A 21,138-nucleotide genomic window follows, 5' to 3' on the forward strand; every position below is an offset into this window, starting at 1 on the left:
TTTTAAACAAAAGCATATCAATTACCTGATCCCCTGTATATTATAATCATTCATTAATGACACCAATCTATTACATCAATTTATGCAAAACTAGAACAATCCAGTTCCCTTTAGTTGACCCTCCATCATGTCCATGCTCTTGATTAACAATCGTGATAACTGGTTTTTCGTCTTGTATTATGAATGTTTCCTCTTCGTTTGTCTCCACATCCTTATTTCACGAAATTTATTTTGGTTTGGTTTGGTTTGGAAAACAGAGAAATAAAATAATCAAAAAGTGAAGATTTGCAGGCGGCGCCACACCTGGTGAGGGCAGGGCAAACGCTCCTATGTAAACGAAATGCAATATCACTTTATTTAAGAATTAAAAAAAAGAGACAGTGACGGTTGTATATAGCTAACCAACTATTCAAATTGATATTATGAAGACCTATATTTCTAAAAACAGACACACAAAAAGTCACCCCAGAGCTGTCTTTATTTAAAAGTAATAAGGAATTTTATAATACTTTAATAAGGAAATAATGACAGGTTTAATCTTCACAAATTAACGCAATGTATGGATGAACGAGGAGTCGTGATGTTTATCTTTCGCACTGATCTGTTGAATGTGCCTTTAACTTCATGTTCGAACCTCCCATTTGCCAAACAAATGATGCACATAGCAATGGTACTGCTAATGAGTTAATTTCCCTTTGGTCTTGATTTCCATCTAAACTACTGTTACAGATCTTCTGACCCAATGAGGTAGACCTATCATGAATTGTTCTGTTCAATCGTTTTAAGTAAACACTTCCGGTGGCATTGACGTTCATGCACATCTAATGTCTGCCTTACCACTTAAACGAAATTGTGTGAACTTAAAATTGAACAACCGGTCAAATTAATTCTTCACCACTTGATAATTAAACTATTATTTTCGCATATACTCAATAATCTATAGATATCCATGAAATGTCGGTGGTTACAAAATTGGATGCAATGGCGCCGTAAAGGCAAGACAAAGGATGAGAGGGGCACAATGTACCTGCATGGTATTGCAAGCTATATGGACAGAAATGAGAGAAACTACCAGACGTTGTTAAACAGGTACATTTGTTTTACGATCGCTTACGACCAGATAACAATCTTTTACGATCAGGTAACTTCTTGGTCCTATTTATATTGCCCTTTGACATGTATGGGGTTATCCCTCCTTCGCGATGCATCGCTAAGAATATAAACAAGAAACTTATTTTAATACTAAAGTAGATCTACTTAGACTAAAGTTCTGCAGTTGTTACACTTTTTATACAGTTGCAAAAATCTTTTTAGAGCCGGTTGTCAAAGACCCTTGCTATAGTTTCGCTTGTCCTCAGCTTTGTCATGTGTCATGTCTGTATACTGTATCTTGTAAACAGAATATTTCTTTCACACCTGTTTCAAGTGTTTTTACCACCAACACAAAGAGGAAGTAATATAAACAGAATCCCATGTGTTATGCAGGTGACTGTGGCTTGGTGTGGGAGCGCAGAACTTTGAAGGTTTACAGTATTTATTATTGTACTCTCCGAGGCGTGTTATGATTTATTATATGTACAAGCTGATTCGATCCCTAAGCTGTTTCCCGATGAAATGCAGCTTAATACTGCTTGATATATAAGGCGGGAAGTTGTTTTCCTTATCACTTTCATAATCTATTGATCAATTTTCGCCCAACAAACAAATAAAAATGGTGGCTCTAGAATCTAGATATACGCTGGACAGAAAATAAGTGTAGGCCAATATAATACTTCGGACGAGCACGATGATGCCCAAAGCCAATCATAAGTCTCGTATCTATGCTTCTGAAGTTCAATTGAAAATCATTATGTACATTGATACATATTATATGAGTCTATTAAAGCCAATAATAGTATTTTATTTCACAAATTTAATTGCATACATGACAGCCAAATGACTGAAATTTTAGCATGCTTACAAGAATTCTCCAACACATTACATTTCAAATTAGAAGACAGCAAGTATATAGATAACCACAGTAGCATGATATCATTATACACATACAGTCATAATGAGAATACATTTTATTAAGTATTCTATAAAAAATCGAAAAATTGATTATGTAACCAAATATGCATATGACATTTGTTAAAAATTACCAACCCAAAAACCTAACACATTATTTTTAAAAAATCTTAACGGAAAACGCATAAATTAGTAGTGCAGTAGTAGTAGTAGTAGTAGTATTAGTAGTAGTAGTAGTAGTAGTAGTAGTAGTAGTAGTAGTAGTAGTAGTAGTAGTAGTAGTAGTAGTAGTATTTATTCAAACCAAATCAAACACAAACAGTGGTAAAACACATAACATTGTAGAAATCAGAATGACAGGTTTGGGACCCCAGTGAAACACATCTTGTTGATGGGCCCCTTTACATAGTGTTATATCACAAAAAGTTTTTTTTTAAGATGTAACAATCTAATAATAGGGGTAGGTTATAGTGATGTTTCTGTCTGCCCAGGGTGCCAGCCTAAATGAAGCAGGACGTTCCCCGAGCATCCTACTATACCTCATCCTTCTGTTAACCGCTCTATGCCTCATCCATTAAAATCGGTCAAAAATTTAGAATTACATTAAAATAATAAAGTAAAGTAAGAGTGATGGTGACAGACTGGTATATTACACGGACAAACACAATGAGAATGAAATTAATAAATTATTGTGAATTTCAAAGATTTATCATAAAATGTATTACACTTTTATATATTCATAATCCTGTTCAGAAAATAATAGCTGCGAATTCCCCATCAAAGAATGATGAATATCAAACCAATATAGTGAAGGAGAAATGAATTTCAAATAAACTTTAAAAAGATCGTATTCAGCAAAATGACATTATAGCTATGCATAATTGCATATATTATTGGGAAATATATTTTCAACCTAAAACAGTCTTCGCAAGACTTCTCGATCACACTTCGTCCCATCTGATAGGCTCACTGCATAATTATTATTAATAAAATCAAAGTTCGACCCGTTGGGTTTTAGAGAGCGACCGAGAAATCCAGCCATGATTTCCCTCTCCAAACACCAGGATAACCTGGACAGACCACAATGTTATTCTTTGCCGAATGATTGCTTGTTTAATGCCCTGTAATTACGAAAAGACCGTTTCCTATCCATATTTTCTTTGCTGTCAAGTGTATTGTCGAATTCACGAGCTGCTATCCTAGCTAGCGCCCCGCAACATTATGGTTTTGTTTTCCTTTTACATGAAAAAAAGCCCGGAAAAAAATTAAAAAACCAAGTACTCTTGAAATTGTTTGCATGGATCTGCTCCTTTGGTGATACACATGGATCGAAGTAAGAGGTAAAGATATAAGATAGAATGCCCACCTCCTTGCCACCCCCCCCCCCCAAGAAAATAGAGGAGCATTTGTTTTAGTCGGACTTATATTTTTGCTTCTCATGACAAGGCCTTCCAGGTATACATCAATGCATCATATACAGATATAAATGCGAAATTATTTCTTTGGTGATGATGTCATGTGCAGCTCGGCAAAGAAACTTTCTATCGTTGAATTTTGTTTTTAATATAAAAAGTTATGTTATACTCTCAGTGGTGGAAATGTATAGATTTAAATTAAAGTTTCTATTGTATATTACAATCAATTATCAATTCACTCTAATAATGAAAAGTAAAATTAAGATTAAAAAGGTTGGAAGAGTTACAACATTTTCTTAATGTTTCAATAACCCTTTTAAATGGTTCGATCCTGTAACCATGCATGGTAACACTTAAAATATTGGGTTTACCTCTTCATCATTTCTCTTTTCAAAGATTATGAGTTATAAGTAGACCGAAAGTTTCAGTCTCTGATTTGTCGGTTCTTTCACTGCTAATCGTCTTGTCTCACTTTATACACCTCCTCTCCAGAGGGGAAAATTTGTTAAATAAAAAAAAATGTTTAAAACCTCATCTTAACAGAATGATTCCAGCTGTCTTTTTGAGCTAGTGCAGCGGTCATTTTAGAGCGTAATAGTTATGATCCCCATACGAACAAAAGATCAAGATCGAATTGGTCATGCTATATCTATCATCAAATGATTGTTCAATCATTCAAAGGCATGTACTCTATTATGTTATCATAACGCAATACAATACAACAATCAATTAAAGCAACATAACTAGTATATGATATCAGAAACAATCCATAAGGTATATCAAGAGCTTACAATGTCGTACACCAACCTGCAAGTTGATAAGTTGACATATAGGCCCTACACTGTTAAAAAACTGATTTTACTGAAAATAAAAAGAAGATTTTGCAGAGAGCAATAACAGAATCATTCTGTAGATTCATAAAACATGAATTTTTCTGCAATTTATCAGAACTCAGAACAATTCTGTTTAAAAAGGGGAAAAGGGTGTTTTATTAAAGGAAATTTGTAAGGTTCCATACACCGAATACCAATTTCCTGTAAGATTACGCAATCTGGTAAGATTACAGGTGTTCTCGAGACTCTGCTGCATGAACTTCTTTTATTTTAAGGATAAATTTTATAACAGTGTATATAATGTGTTAATTGGTCGAGGCGTTTTCAGTCATCCTCTTTAAAAGTTACTTTCGGGTCATCAGGAAATCACTTTGATGTAATCTTCCTTCCTTGAAAGAAACATTGATCAGCTTATCATGAACCATGATGCACCTGAACATATCTAACATTTTTATTTTACAAAAAGTTTGTGTTTGTGTATTCCACAGAGGTAAAGATTATTGTTTCAACATTTACAAGACAAGCATTTATTGAAAGTAAGCTATTCCAGAAATATAATGCATTGACCAAGTTAACAGTATCGGAAAAGATTGCCATTTTTAATGGATAGTTTTTCCCCCTATTCCCATAAGACATTATAAATCAAACAATAAGTCAGGGTTATTATTAAAAATTAAATCTAGGATTTAAAGGGGAATCCAGCCTTGGCCATAAAATGTTGTGTTGGGAAAGAGAAAAATAGATTTAACAGAATGGTGAAAGTTTGAAAGAAATCGGCCAAGCAATAAGAAAGTTATAGCTGCTTTAAAATTGAGATCACTAATACTATGTAGATTTCAAATTGGCAACTGGGTAAGTAAATTATGACAAGGGGCAAGGACAACTTTCCCATAGGCCATGTACTTTATTATCAGGGATTTGTGGTTTTCCCCTAAGTACCAATTCCCCTGGGGAAGTAATCTAAATATAACCCAGGTAGTATGTTGTTTTATGTCCTCATGAAAGAAAAATTCAATTTGAAATAAAACTTTGGGACAAAATGACATTTTAGCCATAATATGTATTGGAGTACATGGAAGAGTAGTCCTTGCCTTACATCACTATGACATCACATGTGCGGCAAATTTGAAGTCTCCATGGGTATAGTGATTACCAATATTCACAACTCTTAAAAATTCATAACTTTCTTGTTGTTTGTCCGATATTGTTCAAACTTTCACCTATCAACTTGTCTGACATTTCTTTTCCTTATAAAAACAAGTTTTTATTTGGGTTGGATTCCCCTTTAAGTCATATGACTTTCACACTGGTTGCTGGCATTTTGTTTGAGGTTAATTTTAGTAAGGATATTATAATATCATTAACAGACAATACACTTGCACAATATTTGAGAAAGGCCCGTGAATACAGCCCCTCCAGCTCTATGAAATAAAATAAAGATAATGAAAAGTATAAAGTGATTACCTTGGCAAGCTCGAAGGCTCCTTTAGTGTATGTTCCTCCACCAACGTAGGTAATCATAGGAAGATCTTCATTCAATAGAGCACATTTATGATGATGTTTACCAGGGATGCTGTTATCAAGCTGATTAACATTCAATTCAACTCGATGTTTGGAGGAGAAGGTGATGATAGCTACTCGGGTCGCATCAGGTGCCACTGTGAAGTCCGCCAAAAGTTTCTTCACAAATTTCAGCTCATTGAAGAAATTCTCTATCCCGACACTGGCCGAGCTATCGACAAGAAACACTAACTCAACCTGACCATTGCTCACCCGCCGAAGTTTTTGCACTTGTTTCTTGAGGAGGTATCCGAGGACATCTATTTTAGTAGCAGATGTGGTATCTATGGGAACGTCTGCATTCCTCCATAGCGCTTCGTAAAGCTCGTGATGGGATCGTTCTAGGTCGATATTAAGGTATGAAAGAGATTGAAGGAGAGGGAGAGGGAGCGGATCATCAGCGGGACGGGGCTGGCTTGCTAAGCCATCAGCTTGAGGGTAATCCGCAAAGTCCAACTGTCGGTGTTCATCTGGGAAAGAGACGTTTATTCCTGAGTCGAGGAGGAGCTTTAAATCTGGAGCTCGAACTGGAAGTCGCCGTTCATACGACACTTCGAAACACATGAAAAGAAGCAGAATATTGATTAAATAACACATCCCCATCATTACACAGTAAACCGCGTTCAAACTATGAATAAAACGATGATGTCATCTAAAAAAAAAGTATCATCCACCAACTTTCCACCAGAAATAAATAGACGATATCATCATTACACATTCCGTGATCATGTTTGTAATGTATAGATACAGCTGTCTATTCAAGATAATGATCAAATCAACACATTATATGGCAGCAGCAGGAACATGATGTCGACCAACAAAGAGAGTTCATTGGAAGTGACTCTACAGCGAGCGACAAACTCACAGCCAGACTCCGGAAAAGGTTACGTTTATTCTACCAGTACTATTAGCCTGTCATGCAAAGATCTCTTTCCTATATTGGTAGGAGGGTTCGGGGAAGGACACCTGTCGTGTGCTCTTATAACGGGAATCAATGGAAATTGGAGTTCCATTGCAGAGTCGGGACGAGGGGGATTTCCAGATGTCAAAAACCATAATTATCAAACATATCTTTCATCTATGCAATGAAAAGAAGCTATGTATATGAAAAACGCAATAACTCGATACTCTCGAATCAATATTTTCTCTTTCTCTAGCTGTCACCGTTCACCACAAATTACAATGAATTTTACACTTTTTCTGGTCGGGCTATAGCTATCAATCGGTATGGAATAAGAGTCAAGTGTTTTGTTTTATAACCATTGCTCATACGATTCGTAAGGAAAACATTACTTTGTTATTGGTAGTCTTCACAAATCTAAAGTCACTGACCAAAATAATAACACCGACAACTCCTTTAAGATATATGGGGCACCTAGAAGCATATTCATTGTGGGAGAAATAGAAAATTGTGGGAAAAATGTTCATGAACGAGAAAATTATTTAAAGGGATGGTCCAAGCTGGAATTATTTATATCTCAATAAAGAGAGCAAAATTCACAAAGCAAAATACTGAAAATTTGATCAAAATCGGATACCAAATAACAAAGCTATTGAATTTTAAATATGTGCATTATTCTGGTGAAACAGTTCTAGGCATGACTTTATGAATATTGATTAGCTGGGCTGATGATGTCATATCCCCACTTTTTTTTTTGGTTAAGAAATTAGGTTTATTCAAAACTTTTCTACCAAGAACTCAAACAATTGGATTGACAACTGATTAAGTGCATTAGTTATTTATTGCCACAACTTATTTCATCATAGTGGAGACACATCATTTCCCCATGTATGAAAAAAATGAAACATTTATGATTCAATGTAATAACATAAGAAAAAGGAAAGTGGGGATGTGACATCATCAACCCACCTAATGAATATTCATGACGATGTGCATATAACTGTTTTCACAAAATATTGATAAACTTTAAAATTCAATAGCTTCATTATTTGTTATCCGATTTTTATGACATTTTCAGCATTTTGCTCCGTGAATTTTACTCTATTTATTTTCCGTGTGTCACCAACGCGCAAAATAACTATACAATTCATAACATGAACATTAGTTGGTCGTGTTTTTTTTCCTCAATTCATCCTGCGGATAAAAAATACCCTGTGAGTTCACTACATATACTCGCTCATCATCAGCAGTAGGAGTGCTATTGGGTATCGCCATGGGGTAACTATGGTATCACTTAACACACGCGCCCAGAACTCTTTTTATGTCAATAAGCTTTCATCTCATTCTTTCTCGACTGTCAGTTTGAATGTCGTTTATTCCAGTGTCACGGTGATGGGAGGTCATGTAATTTATACCTGTGGTGAAGCTCTTTGATACTGACTTTCAGCTCTCCTTGTGAGGTATACATGTCATCCAAACTTTCCTCACCTTTCCTCGGAGCTTCCTCATAAAAATATCATATTATAATAATCATTCTACCCGATGGAGCAAGACGATCGAACTATACACTTCTAGAATGTTCATGAATAGATTTAGCTCTATGGTTTAATCACAGAATTTTAACTTCATGTCTGATAATGTCTGATAAGATTAAAAATAAGAATAATTTCACTCAAACCAAATAATCTGAATCCTCTTTTCGTCAGTAGGCCTAACAATTTTTACACACTTAAAACGTTGGACAAGCTTAGGTATAACCATGGGTATAGTAGGCCTCAATTTTTGGTATATAAAAAAAAATCATGATTATGGGGTATTGTAACCCACTTGGGTATTCGAGTTAATTACCCATTACTACCAGCATCGTATTATATGGCAATGAGAGTTGGGAATTTTTTTGCCCCGTAATTGGTTAACTTTGTTGGCATCTGAAGGTTGGGTACTTTGCCTATATCGTATTTACTATTTAGGCGTACTAATTACGGTAGTTGTTTTCTCCTGTAATGCCAAAGTTGGGGATTTTTGTTGATCATTTCCGATTATGCATATTCGTTAAACAACATTTTCATTTTTTTGTAAAATTGTACTGGACCCATTGTGAAGTATTTCAAGAAAAGAAAAAGTGTAATACACTAATTTTTCAATATTTGTTCCGAATAGTTCTGAGAAACTTCAAAAATGGAATGCACCGGACGATATCGTTTTGTTCTTCGAAATTAAAAGTCCTCATGGCATGAAATACAGAAAAAATCATTTAACTATTTCCTGATATAGGCATTGGGTCATTCTTGAATAAATTCATGTACTCGAATTCCATGACATTATTATTTCATATCCAATTTTGATCCATCAGGGCTCCCTTATAAAAGCAGCCCACTTGGCTTGAATAGGACAACCCTGTCTTTTGAAGAAAACGTGAATAAATGATAACATTAAATAATGTTCATTCTCACATTTTTTACTCTTCTTTTTCTCATAATTTTTTTCTTCAAATCAATCAGTTTTTAGATATAACGCTTCCAATTTGCAAGGTCTTCGCCAATATGTCCTAAAATGGTCATTTCGTGTCAACCATTTTCTAAAGCAAAGGCAGCCTTATCTGGCATCCCGGTCGAGCATACAAATATAAAAGACACAATTGCAGAAATGTGGCTCGCGCCTATGATTGGCGGCACCCAAGTGGGCGATAACCCACGATATGGTATATAATTGATAACCTACGCTGCTCGCACCAATCACGAAGGTTCGCATCTGTACGACAGGTGTAGCTCCGACTCGCTTCATATAATTGAGTGACAGAAAGGGGTTGAACTTCAGGAATGGTTGATTTCAAATATGTCTTTTAGTCTGATATGTCGAATTCCAAAACATCAAGTCTACATAATGATTACATTGTGATTTATATGGTTATTTGTAAATCGCCAAATAGTGGAGCGAGTCCCGGGAGCGAGTGCAATCATATTTTTCGGTAAACAAATAATATAAATCAAACAAAAGCAAAATATTTTTTTCTGAGACTACTCATTGAAATTTGCAAATGCTAATATTACGACTCATTAAATTGTTGATATTATGCAACTATTGAGGAAAGTCTCAAAAATCATCTCGAATAACCCCTTTCCTACATGAAAAAAAGTGTTTTTCCATAGCCGAAAATATGCTGAAAATTTCTGAAATGTGTCGTCCGTGAATTACGGTGTTTGCAATTTGATATTTCAGCATTCTTTTTCCCTTAAACTGCACAGTATAAAACAAATCTCGTGATACATATGAGATGATGCAAAGCAAACAAAAACCTAGTAATCTTCTATTTTAATCATAATGGGATTTGTTTAGCTAACAGAGCAAATTAATGTTTTCTAGGACCAAGGTAGGGCATTAAACACAATAGATTTGGATTGTCTTTTAATTTGTTTATACATGATATGCATACACTAGGCTTGGTAAAGACAAGGGGAAAGCATAGATTTGCAACACACAACTCTAACCCCTCTCCCCCCCCCAAAAAAAAAAATGAATAATAATAATAATAAATAAATAAATAAATAGAATATAAAATATTCTATCAAATTTGTTGAAAAGAAAAAAATTCATTTATAGTCAAGTAGAATTATGTTGCTTATTATCCAACGTATATTCTCTTAGTAATTCTGTACGTGCAAAACGAGGGCAATAACATGACTTTGCAAAGTATAATACACATTAATCAAAATGGAATATTTTAAGACACTGTATTTGTGATAATTCATTGAATACCTTTAATATTTCAAATTCTTGAAAGCTCCATGTAGCGCATCGAAATTTTGAAAAATATCACATTAAAAAAGCACATCAATATCAAACACAGATCTACATTTGTGTTCAAAAGTTAGTGAACCCCGCCACAAAATGGACTCCTTCATGCTGAGTGTTGGATGGAGACAACAACACTACAGTTTTTAGCAAGCCCAGAGGAACAAACTTTATTGAATATGATATATAATCACCTTACTTCACAATTAAATATCTACCGGGGGTAATGGTACAACTTGAACAGTGTATATATTCTCATTTTCTGGTGGGGTCAACTAACTTTTGAGCACCAATGTATATCAAAGCATAGACAATGATTAATTAATCCTATAAATATTTGGCATGTGCCTAATATATTCTTATAACTTGGATGGCAATAATACAGACATACAGAGGAATCTGTCAAAGTCAAATCTATTGGAATTTGGAACCTCATAAATATTCACATGGAAGAGGAAAATAATGTTTTTTTTCTGAAAAATAACTCAGACTGGCGATTATTTGAATTATGAAAGGTTGAATTATGTATACTGTTGCACTGTTATTAATCATAATACATGAATATAATGCACATCATCTCACAACATATTTGTCTAACATAATGTATAGAGAAAGAAGTCATGAAGTACATTGTCATAATTGTAGAGAGAGGAGATCATAACACATATTTATTCATTGCTTGAGTTTCTTGTTCTTAGCAGCATGGGATGCATGGTCAGGCAAGCAAGTGGAATAAAGCAAAATGGTTATGACCTGTGTAAGCGGAGGGCCACGTAGCATATATTAACTTGGGCAATTAACTGGTCTAGAATAAGGCAAAGCGTCATCAATACACATAGGACACAAGATTTTTTGTTTTCTGCAGATCTCATCAGTGTGACGCTCATTCAAATAATAAACACTTATTTTCTTCCATTATTCACAAAAAAAATCATTTTTACTTTAATATCTAGAATGATATCAGTTTGTGTTAACTTGGTCTACTAGCAGATGTTCTACTTTAATATACTATCATTGAATACCATCATGGCTAAACCCACTTAGTCTGCTATCGGTCCTGTTACTACTTGGTCTACCATTCGCATAGGCTACCTCTTATACAGTCTTAATGCCCACATGGGCTAACTACTTACCTTATTTTGAACTTTGTGAAAATGAAAATTTGGTTCTTGAATAGTTCGTCTTATCACATAGAATGGGTGGTATAAGACCAAGTGGTTATAAGGTGAAATAGCAAAACCTAACTGGAAATTAGACAAAGAGGTTAATTTGGAAATATTTGGGGTGTCATGGTCTAGTGGTTAAGACTCTCGTCTTTCCATCTGAGGGACGCGGGTTCAATTCCCAGCCATGGCGTGTTTTCCTTCAGCAAGAAATTTACCCATGTTGTGCTGCACTCAACCCAGGTGAGGTAAATGGGTACCTGCAGGAATTCCTCAAATCCTGTGAGTGTGAGCACCGAAATCAGTAGATTAGCTTAGCCAGGGCAATATAAGAGTGCCTGGAGACCAAACAAGGTGGATATGTGCGCTATACAAATCATATTTTATATGCGAAAGTTTCATGAACGAGATTCATATACTTTCAAAGTTATGACAAACTAGACAAAGTCCATCCAGGATTAAACAAAGTGGGTGAGACCAGATGGAAAGTAGACAAAGTCGGTGTGGACCAAGTGGCAAATTACCTACCCATCATCACTTGTCAAGGCTTAGTCTCAAAACAATGTCAAGTGAAACTACAATGCATTATCAGAAAAGTTTTACTCTTTACCATTATAAGTAAAACAAATCACAAAGTGGATGAAAAATAAAATAAATTCTTCTTAAATTATTACACAAGCTGGCCAAGATAAGTAATTTTATTTCACAAACAAAGGTGACTTTCCATTTAATCATTCATTGGCTCTTATGGATTGATAAATACATTTCCAGCAATTAGCTGTAATTTTTTTTTTATTGAATTCAAAAATTTGAGTGTGAATTCCATACAACTTTATTTAATAATTAGGCTTACAACAGATCAAAATAATCAACAGGTAAATACATCTTCAATAGAGCATGAGAGGACTTACAATGGTAGCATTTTAAAACTAATTTGTCTTCCTCATTTACCTGAATAGTCGTATATTCTGTGTGGATGGTGTAGCATGCAAAACCTCTAAAGAGGGCGACATTTACTTTCTATGTTTATCTCCATTGACGGGACAGCAAATACAAGTTAAATCGTATGAAACATAAGAGTAACAGATCTATGAAAGTTTGAGATAAATTGAAGACATTAAAAGACATGACCATTTGAGTGTCCAGATCACTGATGGTATGTAGAACACCCCACTGACAATACAACCATGATGTGTTATGTCACACATTATCAACATTTGTAGACATTGCATTTAATTTGGCTCTTTTAACATGTTGGTAGATTAGATTTTCTCTTCATGGGAGGATATGTAATAATGATTTCACACAAAATGTATCATGGATGAAGAGTTTGTAGAATGAGCAAAACAATATGTTTTGAGGTAAACTATTGTTACCATCAAATAATAATAACAATATGCAACATTTATATGGCGCTTAATACAAATGTTTCTAAGCGCTGCATACTATTACCCCGGCTTCAGCACGGCTACCCTGATCGGGTGCAACAAGCATTCAAGGAATTCCTTCCTACCGGGTGCCCATTTACTACACCTGGGTTGAGAGTGGCAAATGTAGATAAACACCTTGTCAAAGGACGTTATTGCTGCGGTGGGATTTGAACCCCAGACCTTGTGGTTCAAAGTCCGAAGACTTATCCACTGAGCCACAACACCTCAAAGGAGGGAGTGAACTAGTTGGCTGCCAACTACCTCCCCAAGAACAGACTGCTTTAATCATGCACTTAAAACATCCAAAAATATTATGTAAGAAGAAAAAGATATGACTTTTATTTCAAGGATTTCTTTGGTACATTTTCTTTACCATGAAAATTGAATGAGGGAGATGAAATCTCCGTAGAAATTTGGACTTGATTTCTTGATTAGTCTGAAAAAGACAAATGCCCTTTTTTATCCCGTTTCCTGATACAGGAGGAAAACGTTACCTGAAGCAGGAAAATGTTTCATCAATATTTTTGTCAGACAAGTTGTCAGATCTGACAACTTTCCTCTATTTTGATTGACTGAAAAGCACTGTTATGGTAAGTATCTGATCCAACAAGTCCTTTCATGAAATAGCAGATTAATGGGATGATTCCAGGGAAGATGTTAGGTTGATCTGTGAGCCTTGAGAGCAAAGAATTCCTCTTTTCCTGGTGATGTTAGGTTGATCTGTGGGCCTTGAGAGCAAAGAATTCCTCTTTTCCTGGTGATATTAGGTTGATATGTGGACTTGAGAGCAAAAAATTCCCCTTTTCCTGGTGATGTTAGGTTGATATGTGGACTTGAGAGCAAAAAATTCTTCTTTTCCTGGTGATGTTAGGTTGATATGTGGGCCTTGAGAGCAAAGAATTCCTCTTTTCCAGGGGAATCCTGGAAACAAGCAAGACAGAAGTTTGATACATGATTCTATTTTATTATGTGTTACAACAAAATATGCAAACCAGCGATGACAATACATGGTAGTTTACATAACAGTAACAACACTTAACCCTATCTAGCCCCCCAAGGAGGCCCCCCAAACGAATCGCCCAATATTTTCGCTGCGCATAATTTTTTTTACCACACCCCTCGCTGACTTTTTACTTTCAAGTCTTCTGCATCTTTGGAGACCAAATTTGTGACACCAGGTACACGGTTCCAAAATTACGCAACATTTTTTTAAGTGCATGTCAGACTAAAAATTGCTCCAAAATGTGATTTTGTGTACAAAGTCAATGCAAATTGTGTTTTCAACCAAAAATCATAAATGTATGATTGTCTTTGATTTGCTAGTCTAAATGGATTTACTTTATGCTGTTTATGACCTCAAAAGAATCCCATACAAAGTTCATAACTGAACAATGAAAAAAGGTTTAAAAAAAAGAAATACATATGAAATTACAAAAAACAGTAAGAAATTGATCTGATATCACAAATTTTTCATGTACATTTGCTAAAATCACCATAAGGAGTTATTACATCAAAAATTAGGTCATCTTCTTTCATTGGAGTTTTATTTAGGGAGTTGGATGAAAAAGCAGGATTTTGCATACTAGTAGTAGCATATAAATTACTATTATCAATTAATCGCAATTTGCATGAAATAAATTCATATAGAAATTTGTAGATTATGCCCAGACAACCTCCATGCAAATTTACGGTGTGATTGACAGCCCGAGATCTCGAGGGGGGACCTGGGGGGGGCCAAAAAATCTGGCTGTGCATCAAACCATAATAAAACATTGTTTCTATTGGCATCGCACTCCTTACCATTGGTCAACGATCTGATTTTGTAACGAATCGCACTTAGCTCTTTTTCTGAAAATGTGAATGAAAATTGTACCTTTATTGGAGCTTCAATTAGCTGTAAGAAAAGGAATATAACAATTTTGGATGATTGCAAGCATTTATTTTGAAAATAAAAGCCAAATTGGCTTCAAATTGTAGCCAATCGTGTGTTTGCTATGATGTCATTATGCTTAGATTTTAAATTTGCCTTTATTCTTTGTCATAGATTTGAACATAGGTATTTGTAAGATAATTTCAAACTTAACACAATAAGATGTTCCATGTCTCAAAATTAGATCAAATTTTATTACGTTTAATTCCAAAATCAGGTGTAAGGTGTGCGGTGGCCTTAACTCTAAAAGGACGGTGGGAGGCCATGACAGCCCCTACTCAATGCTTTGCACGATATTTCTGAAAGACAAAAAAATTGCGCCGCAAATTTTCTTGAATTTTTTCTTTAAAGTCGTGTGGCAACTTTTGAGACCAAATTCGTAACATATGGCTATAGCATCATGATGCCATGTGACTTATTAGAAGACGATGTTATGCCGAAGATGGCTCATATTTATACAAAGTCTATGGGTGATGAAATTCATAACAGGGTGATTATTTTTCATTCTAATTAGTCTGCTTGATAAATTTAGGGTTTTATTTAGTTGTTACATGGTCTGTAATAATTAATTTCCATTGGAAAAAAAAAAGATTAAAAAACAGAAAAATACATATGAAATTCTAATAACAAAAAATACATGACATCTGAAAAAAGAAGAAAATTTGAAGTGAAATTGGGTGTTAAATTTGCAAATGATATTTTTCACGAATAAATTTGCATATTTTATTCATAATAAATAAAAAATAATTATTCTCAGAATTTCTTTTCTTTTTTATACTGGCCTATGGCAAAGAATATGCATGCCAAATTTTGGCACGATCGAAAGCATGGCGACCAAGATCAGAAGGGGGGCCATTATTGCATGGAGTCGACAGAACAAGAATATAGCAAGAGTAAATACAAGAGATAGAAAAGCAGTTAGAGTGAAAAGTAAGAGATGGAGACAAATAATCCCTACCTTGAGAGGTGTTTTCCAGTCATTTTGGTTGATGCCTGGTGAAGGACCACTGCTTCCAGTTGATGTCCTGTGGATATAGAACACAAAATATCAACATGTGATCTTCATAAAATATGAAAAAAAACTGTATAAGAAAATCTATTCATTATCACATTCTTATTTTCAGAAGGAAATTAAAGATAAAGGAAAGTAGTTGCAGCAACAGTGATTTCTTTGGGAAAGTCTGTAAATCCAAAGTCAATTGTCATCACATCATAGTAGATCCTGATCTGGTCCCATATTCCATGAAGCAAGCTTAAATAATTAAATTCTTCGCCAAAACACGTATTCCATAAAGAATGGACTGAGAATTCTGTCTTAGAATTTGTTTAAGAGTTTTTGCGCAACTTAGACAGATATAGGATGAATCATGGCTAAGTAACTCTTCTTAAAAATGCAGAGTCTGTATTCCATTAATACAACATGGCTAAGAATGTTGCCCTAACTTTAAGACAGTTGTGCGTTGTCATAATTGTTTTAGTTTCAAGGCAATCTCTGCCCATGCCTTTTCTTTATCCTGAAACGTGATAGGTGAATTAAGCTTGGGTCTCAAGATCTCTTCAGTCTGTCTTATTTCTGCTATTAGCGTAATTTTCTCTCCTTGCATTTTGCTCAGAAGACTGACCAGGAACCAATCAGAATCGTTCGTTCAAATTAGTGATTAACCACTAACCTTTGTGTTAAGGAGCCCTGGTGTATTTACATAAGCTAATTATGTGAAATCATGAAATATGCAGTTATGATAGCAATTCAATAAATACCCCCAACATGGCCAAAGTTCATTGACCTTGGTCATGTGACCTGAAACTCACACAGGATGTTAACTGATGCTTGATTACTTGTATGTAGAAGTTTCATTATTACATGTACTTTCAAAGTCATGACATTTCAAAAACTTAACCTTGGTTAAGAATTTGTTTTTATTCCCCCAACATTATACAAGTTCATTGACCCTAAATGACCTTTGACCTTGGTCATGTGACCTGAAACTCAATTGTTCAGTAATACTTGATTACCCTTATGTCCAAGTTTAATTTAACTATGTCCATATACTTTCAAGTCATGATAACATTTCAAAACTTGTCCTTCAGTTAAGATTTTGATGTAGATTCCTCCAATATGGTCTGAGTTCTTTGACCCTATAATTGATCTTTGACCTTGGTCATGTGACCTCAAACTCAGGCAGGATGTTCATTAATACTTGATAACCCTAATGTCCAAGTTTTAAGAACTAGATCCATATACTTTCTAAGTTATGATGACATTTCAAAAACTTAACCTTAGGTTAAAAGGTTAAGATTTGATGTTGACGCCGTCGTCGTAAATATGGCACCTATAATCTCGATCTGCTATACATTTTTTTTTGCAAGGCAAAAATTGAAATATTTAATATGGACTCTACATACTTTCTCATAATGAAATAGAAATGGGGGTTTGCCAGAAAATCTATTTTACATTTGATTAATCAGGTTTTGTTGCAGCAAATCAGGACACACTACCTTTTTCAAGAAGAACATTGCCCAATCAAGAGGCATCAACAATAAAATGGGAGTTTGCAATCAATTGCTAGGCATTAGATTGGCTCAGGGACCCCAAATAGATTTGCAACTGATTGTTCAATACCTTGCACCTCGTCCTCCCAATTGAACCTGAAGCCAATGAAGTCCTTACCTCTTGGAAGCAGGAGTACTTGTTGCAGATATTTCCAGCTCACTCAGCTTTGGCATGGATACATGGATTGTCCTCCCTGCTGATGCATTACGGGATGTCCCTGTAGGCAATGGTCTCTGTGATGGTGGCTCTCTTGATATTGGTGAAACAGGAGGTGAAGCTCCAATCAACACACCTAATGGATATAATATGTAGTGGCTATGATTATAGGGATGCCAGTTGGAATTGATCAGAGGGCCTGAAAATCACCTAGAATACAATATTTTGTACACAAAAATGCTAAAAATATGGCCTGAAAATAAATTGTCAGAGCCTGAATTCAGGCTTTTGCCTGAAAACTGGCATCCTTGTGATTAAGGTTTCTCAAGGAAGCAAAGGCCTCTACAGGTTTCCCTTATGCTGAATGAAAGGTGTTGACTAAATCCATAAGTAAAGCTAGAACATTCAATTATTCAATCATCCCCTACTGATGAAAAATGATTTATTTTAGAGATTTATGCGACCAGTTTCTGCCTATCAAAGCTACTTGATTGGAATTTTGGAATATCCCAATTATAAACACAAAATTTTTTCAATAAATGTATTGCCAGAATTTTAGTGTTGGTACACCTTGTTATCATTGGTACTTATTTGATACCACCAATGATAATACAATAAGGAATGAATAAATACCAATTTGAAATTCATATCTACTGAGAATCCACTGACCTGTAGGTTTGGTAGGGATCTTATTTTCCGTAGCTTCTCGTCCACTGGTGATAGGTCTTTCCTCCCCACCGTACATATCCTTGAGATGTTCAAGTCTGGCCTGAGCTTCAACCCTCTGTCTAGACAGTGATGCTATCTTCTCATTCATATCAACAGATGTATCCTCCCTTCCAGCTGGCTCTACTGATCCATCAAGGGATGCTTCATAGACGGTATCCATCGTCAATGGATGAACGTTCCTCAAGGGTTGGTGCTGCTGTTGATCTTGCCCGTTCGGTCCTGGCCTGTCCGGTTGCAGAAGAGATGGGTTGGTGTTGCCATGATGTAGAATGTTCTTGATCATATTGGTTTCACCAGGATTGCCAGGAAGAGATAGGTATCGCGTAGATGAACTGCCCACAGATAAGGTCGGAGACACACCTTCCCTGAGACCATCAGGATCAGAGGTATAGTTGTTGAGTAGAGGCTCCCTTGGAGGATATCCTGATGGGTTAACAAAATCATTTCTGTTCACATCATGGCTCGGGTCCCCTGAAAATTTTGATCTAGTGCCTAAGAACACTGCTTGAGGCTGGTAGGCGGATCCCTTTACACCACCACTTAGTGCAGATGTAGGATTGGATATGCCACCATGGGTAAGTACATGAGGAGCACCTTTAGCAAGTTGAGACTGATAGCCAGGTGGTTTGATGAAATCTCTCCTATCCTTCTGCCTGGGTGGTGACAGGAGCATTGCAGGCTGGATAGGACGGAGATGAAAGTCTGAAGATTCTTGCTGTCTTGAGCTACCGAAGGGACCCAGTCTACTCCCCTGTGATGTCAAATTAGTACCTTTCTGCACACTAGAAGGCATCGATGATATACTAAACCCTGATTTGCAACTTGGTCTGTGCATAGCTCTCTCGCCATCACCAGAATGAAATAATCCACTATTCTGAATACCAATTGGAACGTTGGTCTGAATGCTTCTGAGATTCCTGGAAAAAGGAACATCATCTCTCCCTTGTTCAGGTCGAGTTGACATCAATTTCTCCACTGTGTGCTGGCTTAACTGAGGTACTTGATGACCACCAGTGTCCTGGTGTCCAGTAGCGTCCTGGTTTGCATTACCTGCAGTAGTATTATTTCTGGAGGTGATGAATGAGCTGACTGCTGTAGACTGTACTTGGGAGGTACTAGATTGATCTCCAGGCTGTCCTGTCACTATTGTCTGTCCTGAACTTGTCCTTGTCGGCAGCGTAGATTCTACAAGGGACACGGCTGGTAAAGAGCCTGAGGCCGAAGTAGTAATTTGCGTAGGTCCAGGATGAGGGTCAGTTTGTTGATCTTGTTTGATGTCACTTGAACGTATTGCTTCTGAATGAGCAGTAGCCATGGTAGACGCTGATTTTGATGGCTGGGTTGGACGAGAACCGAGGGCTACATGGAAAGAAGAAGCAAATTGGTTCAAATTCACAAACAAAATGAAATAATTTATTTCTGGTAACATCAACAAGTAACATGAAGCATATAAATATCCATTAGGAAAATTTATCAATAAGGTTATTTACTAACTGGTTGTAAAAAAAAAAAGATTATGGGACCTATGCATTAATCAGGGAGTGAAAATGAAATTCAAAGGACCTGATCTGTAAAGCATACCTTCCTTCTGGTTTGCAGTCTCACAAGGCTCAACCTTCTCTTCTAAAAACTCTTTGTTAGCCAGCAAATGCTGAAAAGAGAAATTAAAAAAGACAGAGGTAATATATTATACTCCATAATATCCCAGAAAAAAGTGCACCTATACCTGTTATAGATTTTCCTAAGATTCCCTCTCTCACTGTCCCTTTTTTGTTCTGCGGTTGAAATTATTGAATGACCCTCAAGACCATGATTCCATTATGTATTAAGTATCAAAATGATGACATCACATGTTTTATACCAAATTAATAATGCATTAACTTCAAAGGGGAAAATTATGTATTCATGAGGTCATATCTTTACCCTAAATCTCCCAAGGTATTTTTATTCTTGTCATCCCCGGGAAGGGGGGGCCATTATTATGGCCCCCCGCCCGTAAGATCTCAGCCGCGGATTGCGTGATCACAATGAAAATTTGCATAATCGTAGAGAATGATGTAATCTACGCAGTTGCATGGGTAAATTTCACTGAATTCATATATTTTTATTTAATATGAATTAATTATGCTAATTTATTCATGAAATCATACTTTTTGCTCTGATTCACTAAATAAAGCTCCTAGAGATAGAATGCAATTTTTTGGTGAAAATATTCTTTATAGCATTCTTAACAATGTGAACGAAAAACAAATTCTGGTACCAAGACCGATTTCTTATGTATTTTATTGGGTTTTTTTAAGTTTCTTATGTATTTCCTTTTTTTCCTTTTTGTTTTTTTATTGTTTTTTCGATAGAAATCGTTCCAGACTTAATTCTGATCATTAACAAGGCAAAATTAATTAAGTTTAATCAGTAAAAGTAGAAATAATGATATGAATTTTGGCTAAATAGACAATTTGCATTGGATTTGTGCATGAAATCACGTTTTTGAGCAATTTTGGGTCTGACATGCACTTACATAATGTTGCACAATGTCGTAACCGCGTACCTGGGCATCACAAATTTGGTCTCAAAATTTGCGCGAGACTTGAAAGTAAAAAGTCAGTGAGCGGCAAAGTCAAAAAATTTTGTGCAACAGATATATCGCGAAAATTGTCGAGGGGGGGCCATT

General features: G+C 35.7%; 2 protein-coding genes across 4 annotated transcripts in view; both read right to left on the reverse strand.

Annotated features, from left to right (window-relative positions):
* The window catches only part of LOC121423653 (sushi, von Willebrand factor type A, EGF and pentraxin domain-containing protein 1-like), a 43,132-nt gene extending 36,395 nt beyond the window's left edge, over positions 1–6,737 (reverse strand). The window contains exon 1 of one of the 2 annotated variants that reach the window (XM_041619067.1): positions 5,720–6,737. In XM_041619067.1, the coding sequence (XP_041475001.1) occupies positions 5,720–6,421 (702 nt within the window). In that variant the 5' untranslated portion in view covers positions 6,422–6,737. The remainder of the gene's footprint in view (positions 1–5,719) is intronic. The other variant, XM_041619068.1, reaches the window with a different exon arrangement.
* A 7,071-nt stretch (positions 6,738–13,808) lies between these two features.
* Positions 13,809–21,138, reverse strand: part of LOC121424040 — a 28,066-nt gene continuing 20,736 nt past the window's right edge. For both annotated transcript variants that reach the window (XM_041619616.1, XM_041619615.1), the window contains exons 13-17: positions 20,049–20,118; positions 18,408–19,826; positions 17,700–17,874; positions 15,990–16,056; positions 13,809–14,022 (exon numbers count right to left, since the gene is read on the reverse strand). In XM_041619616.1, coding sequence (XP_041475550.1) covers positions 13,969–14,022; positions 15,990–16,056; positions 17,700–17,874; positions 18,408–19,826; positions 20,049–20,118 — 1,785 coding nt within the window. In that variant the 3' untranslated portion in view covers positions 13,809–13,968. The remainder of the gene's footprint in view (positions 14,023–15,989; positions 16,057–17,699; positions 17,875–18,407; positions 19,827–20,048; positions 20,119–21,138) is intronic.

Source organism: Lytechinus variegatus, chromosome 11, assembly GCF_018143015.1.
Source record: "Lytechinus variegatus isolate NC3 chromosome 11, Lvar_3.0, whole genome shotgun sequence".
In the NCBI taxonomy this organism is placed as follows: Eukaryota; Metazoa; Echinodermata; class Echinoidea; order Temnopleuroida; family Toxopneustidae; genus Lytechinus; species Lytechinus variegatus.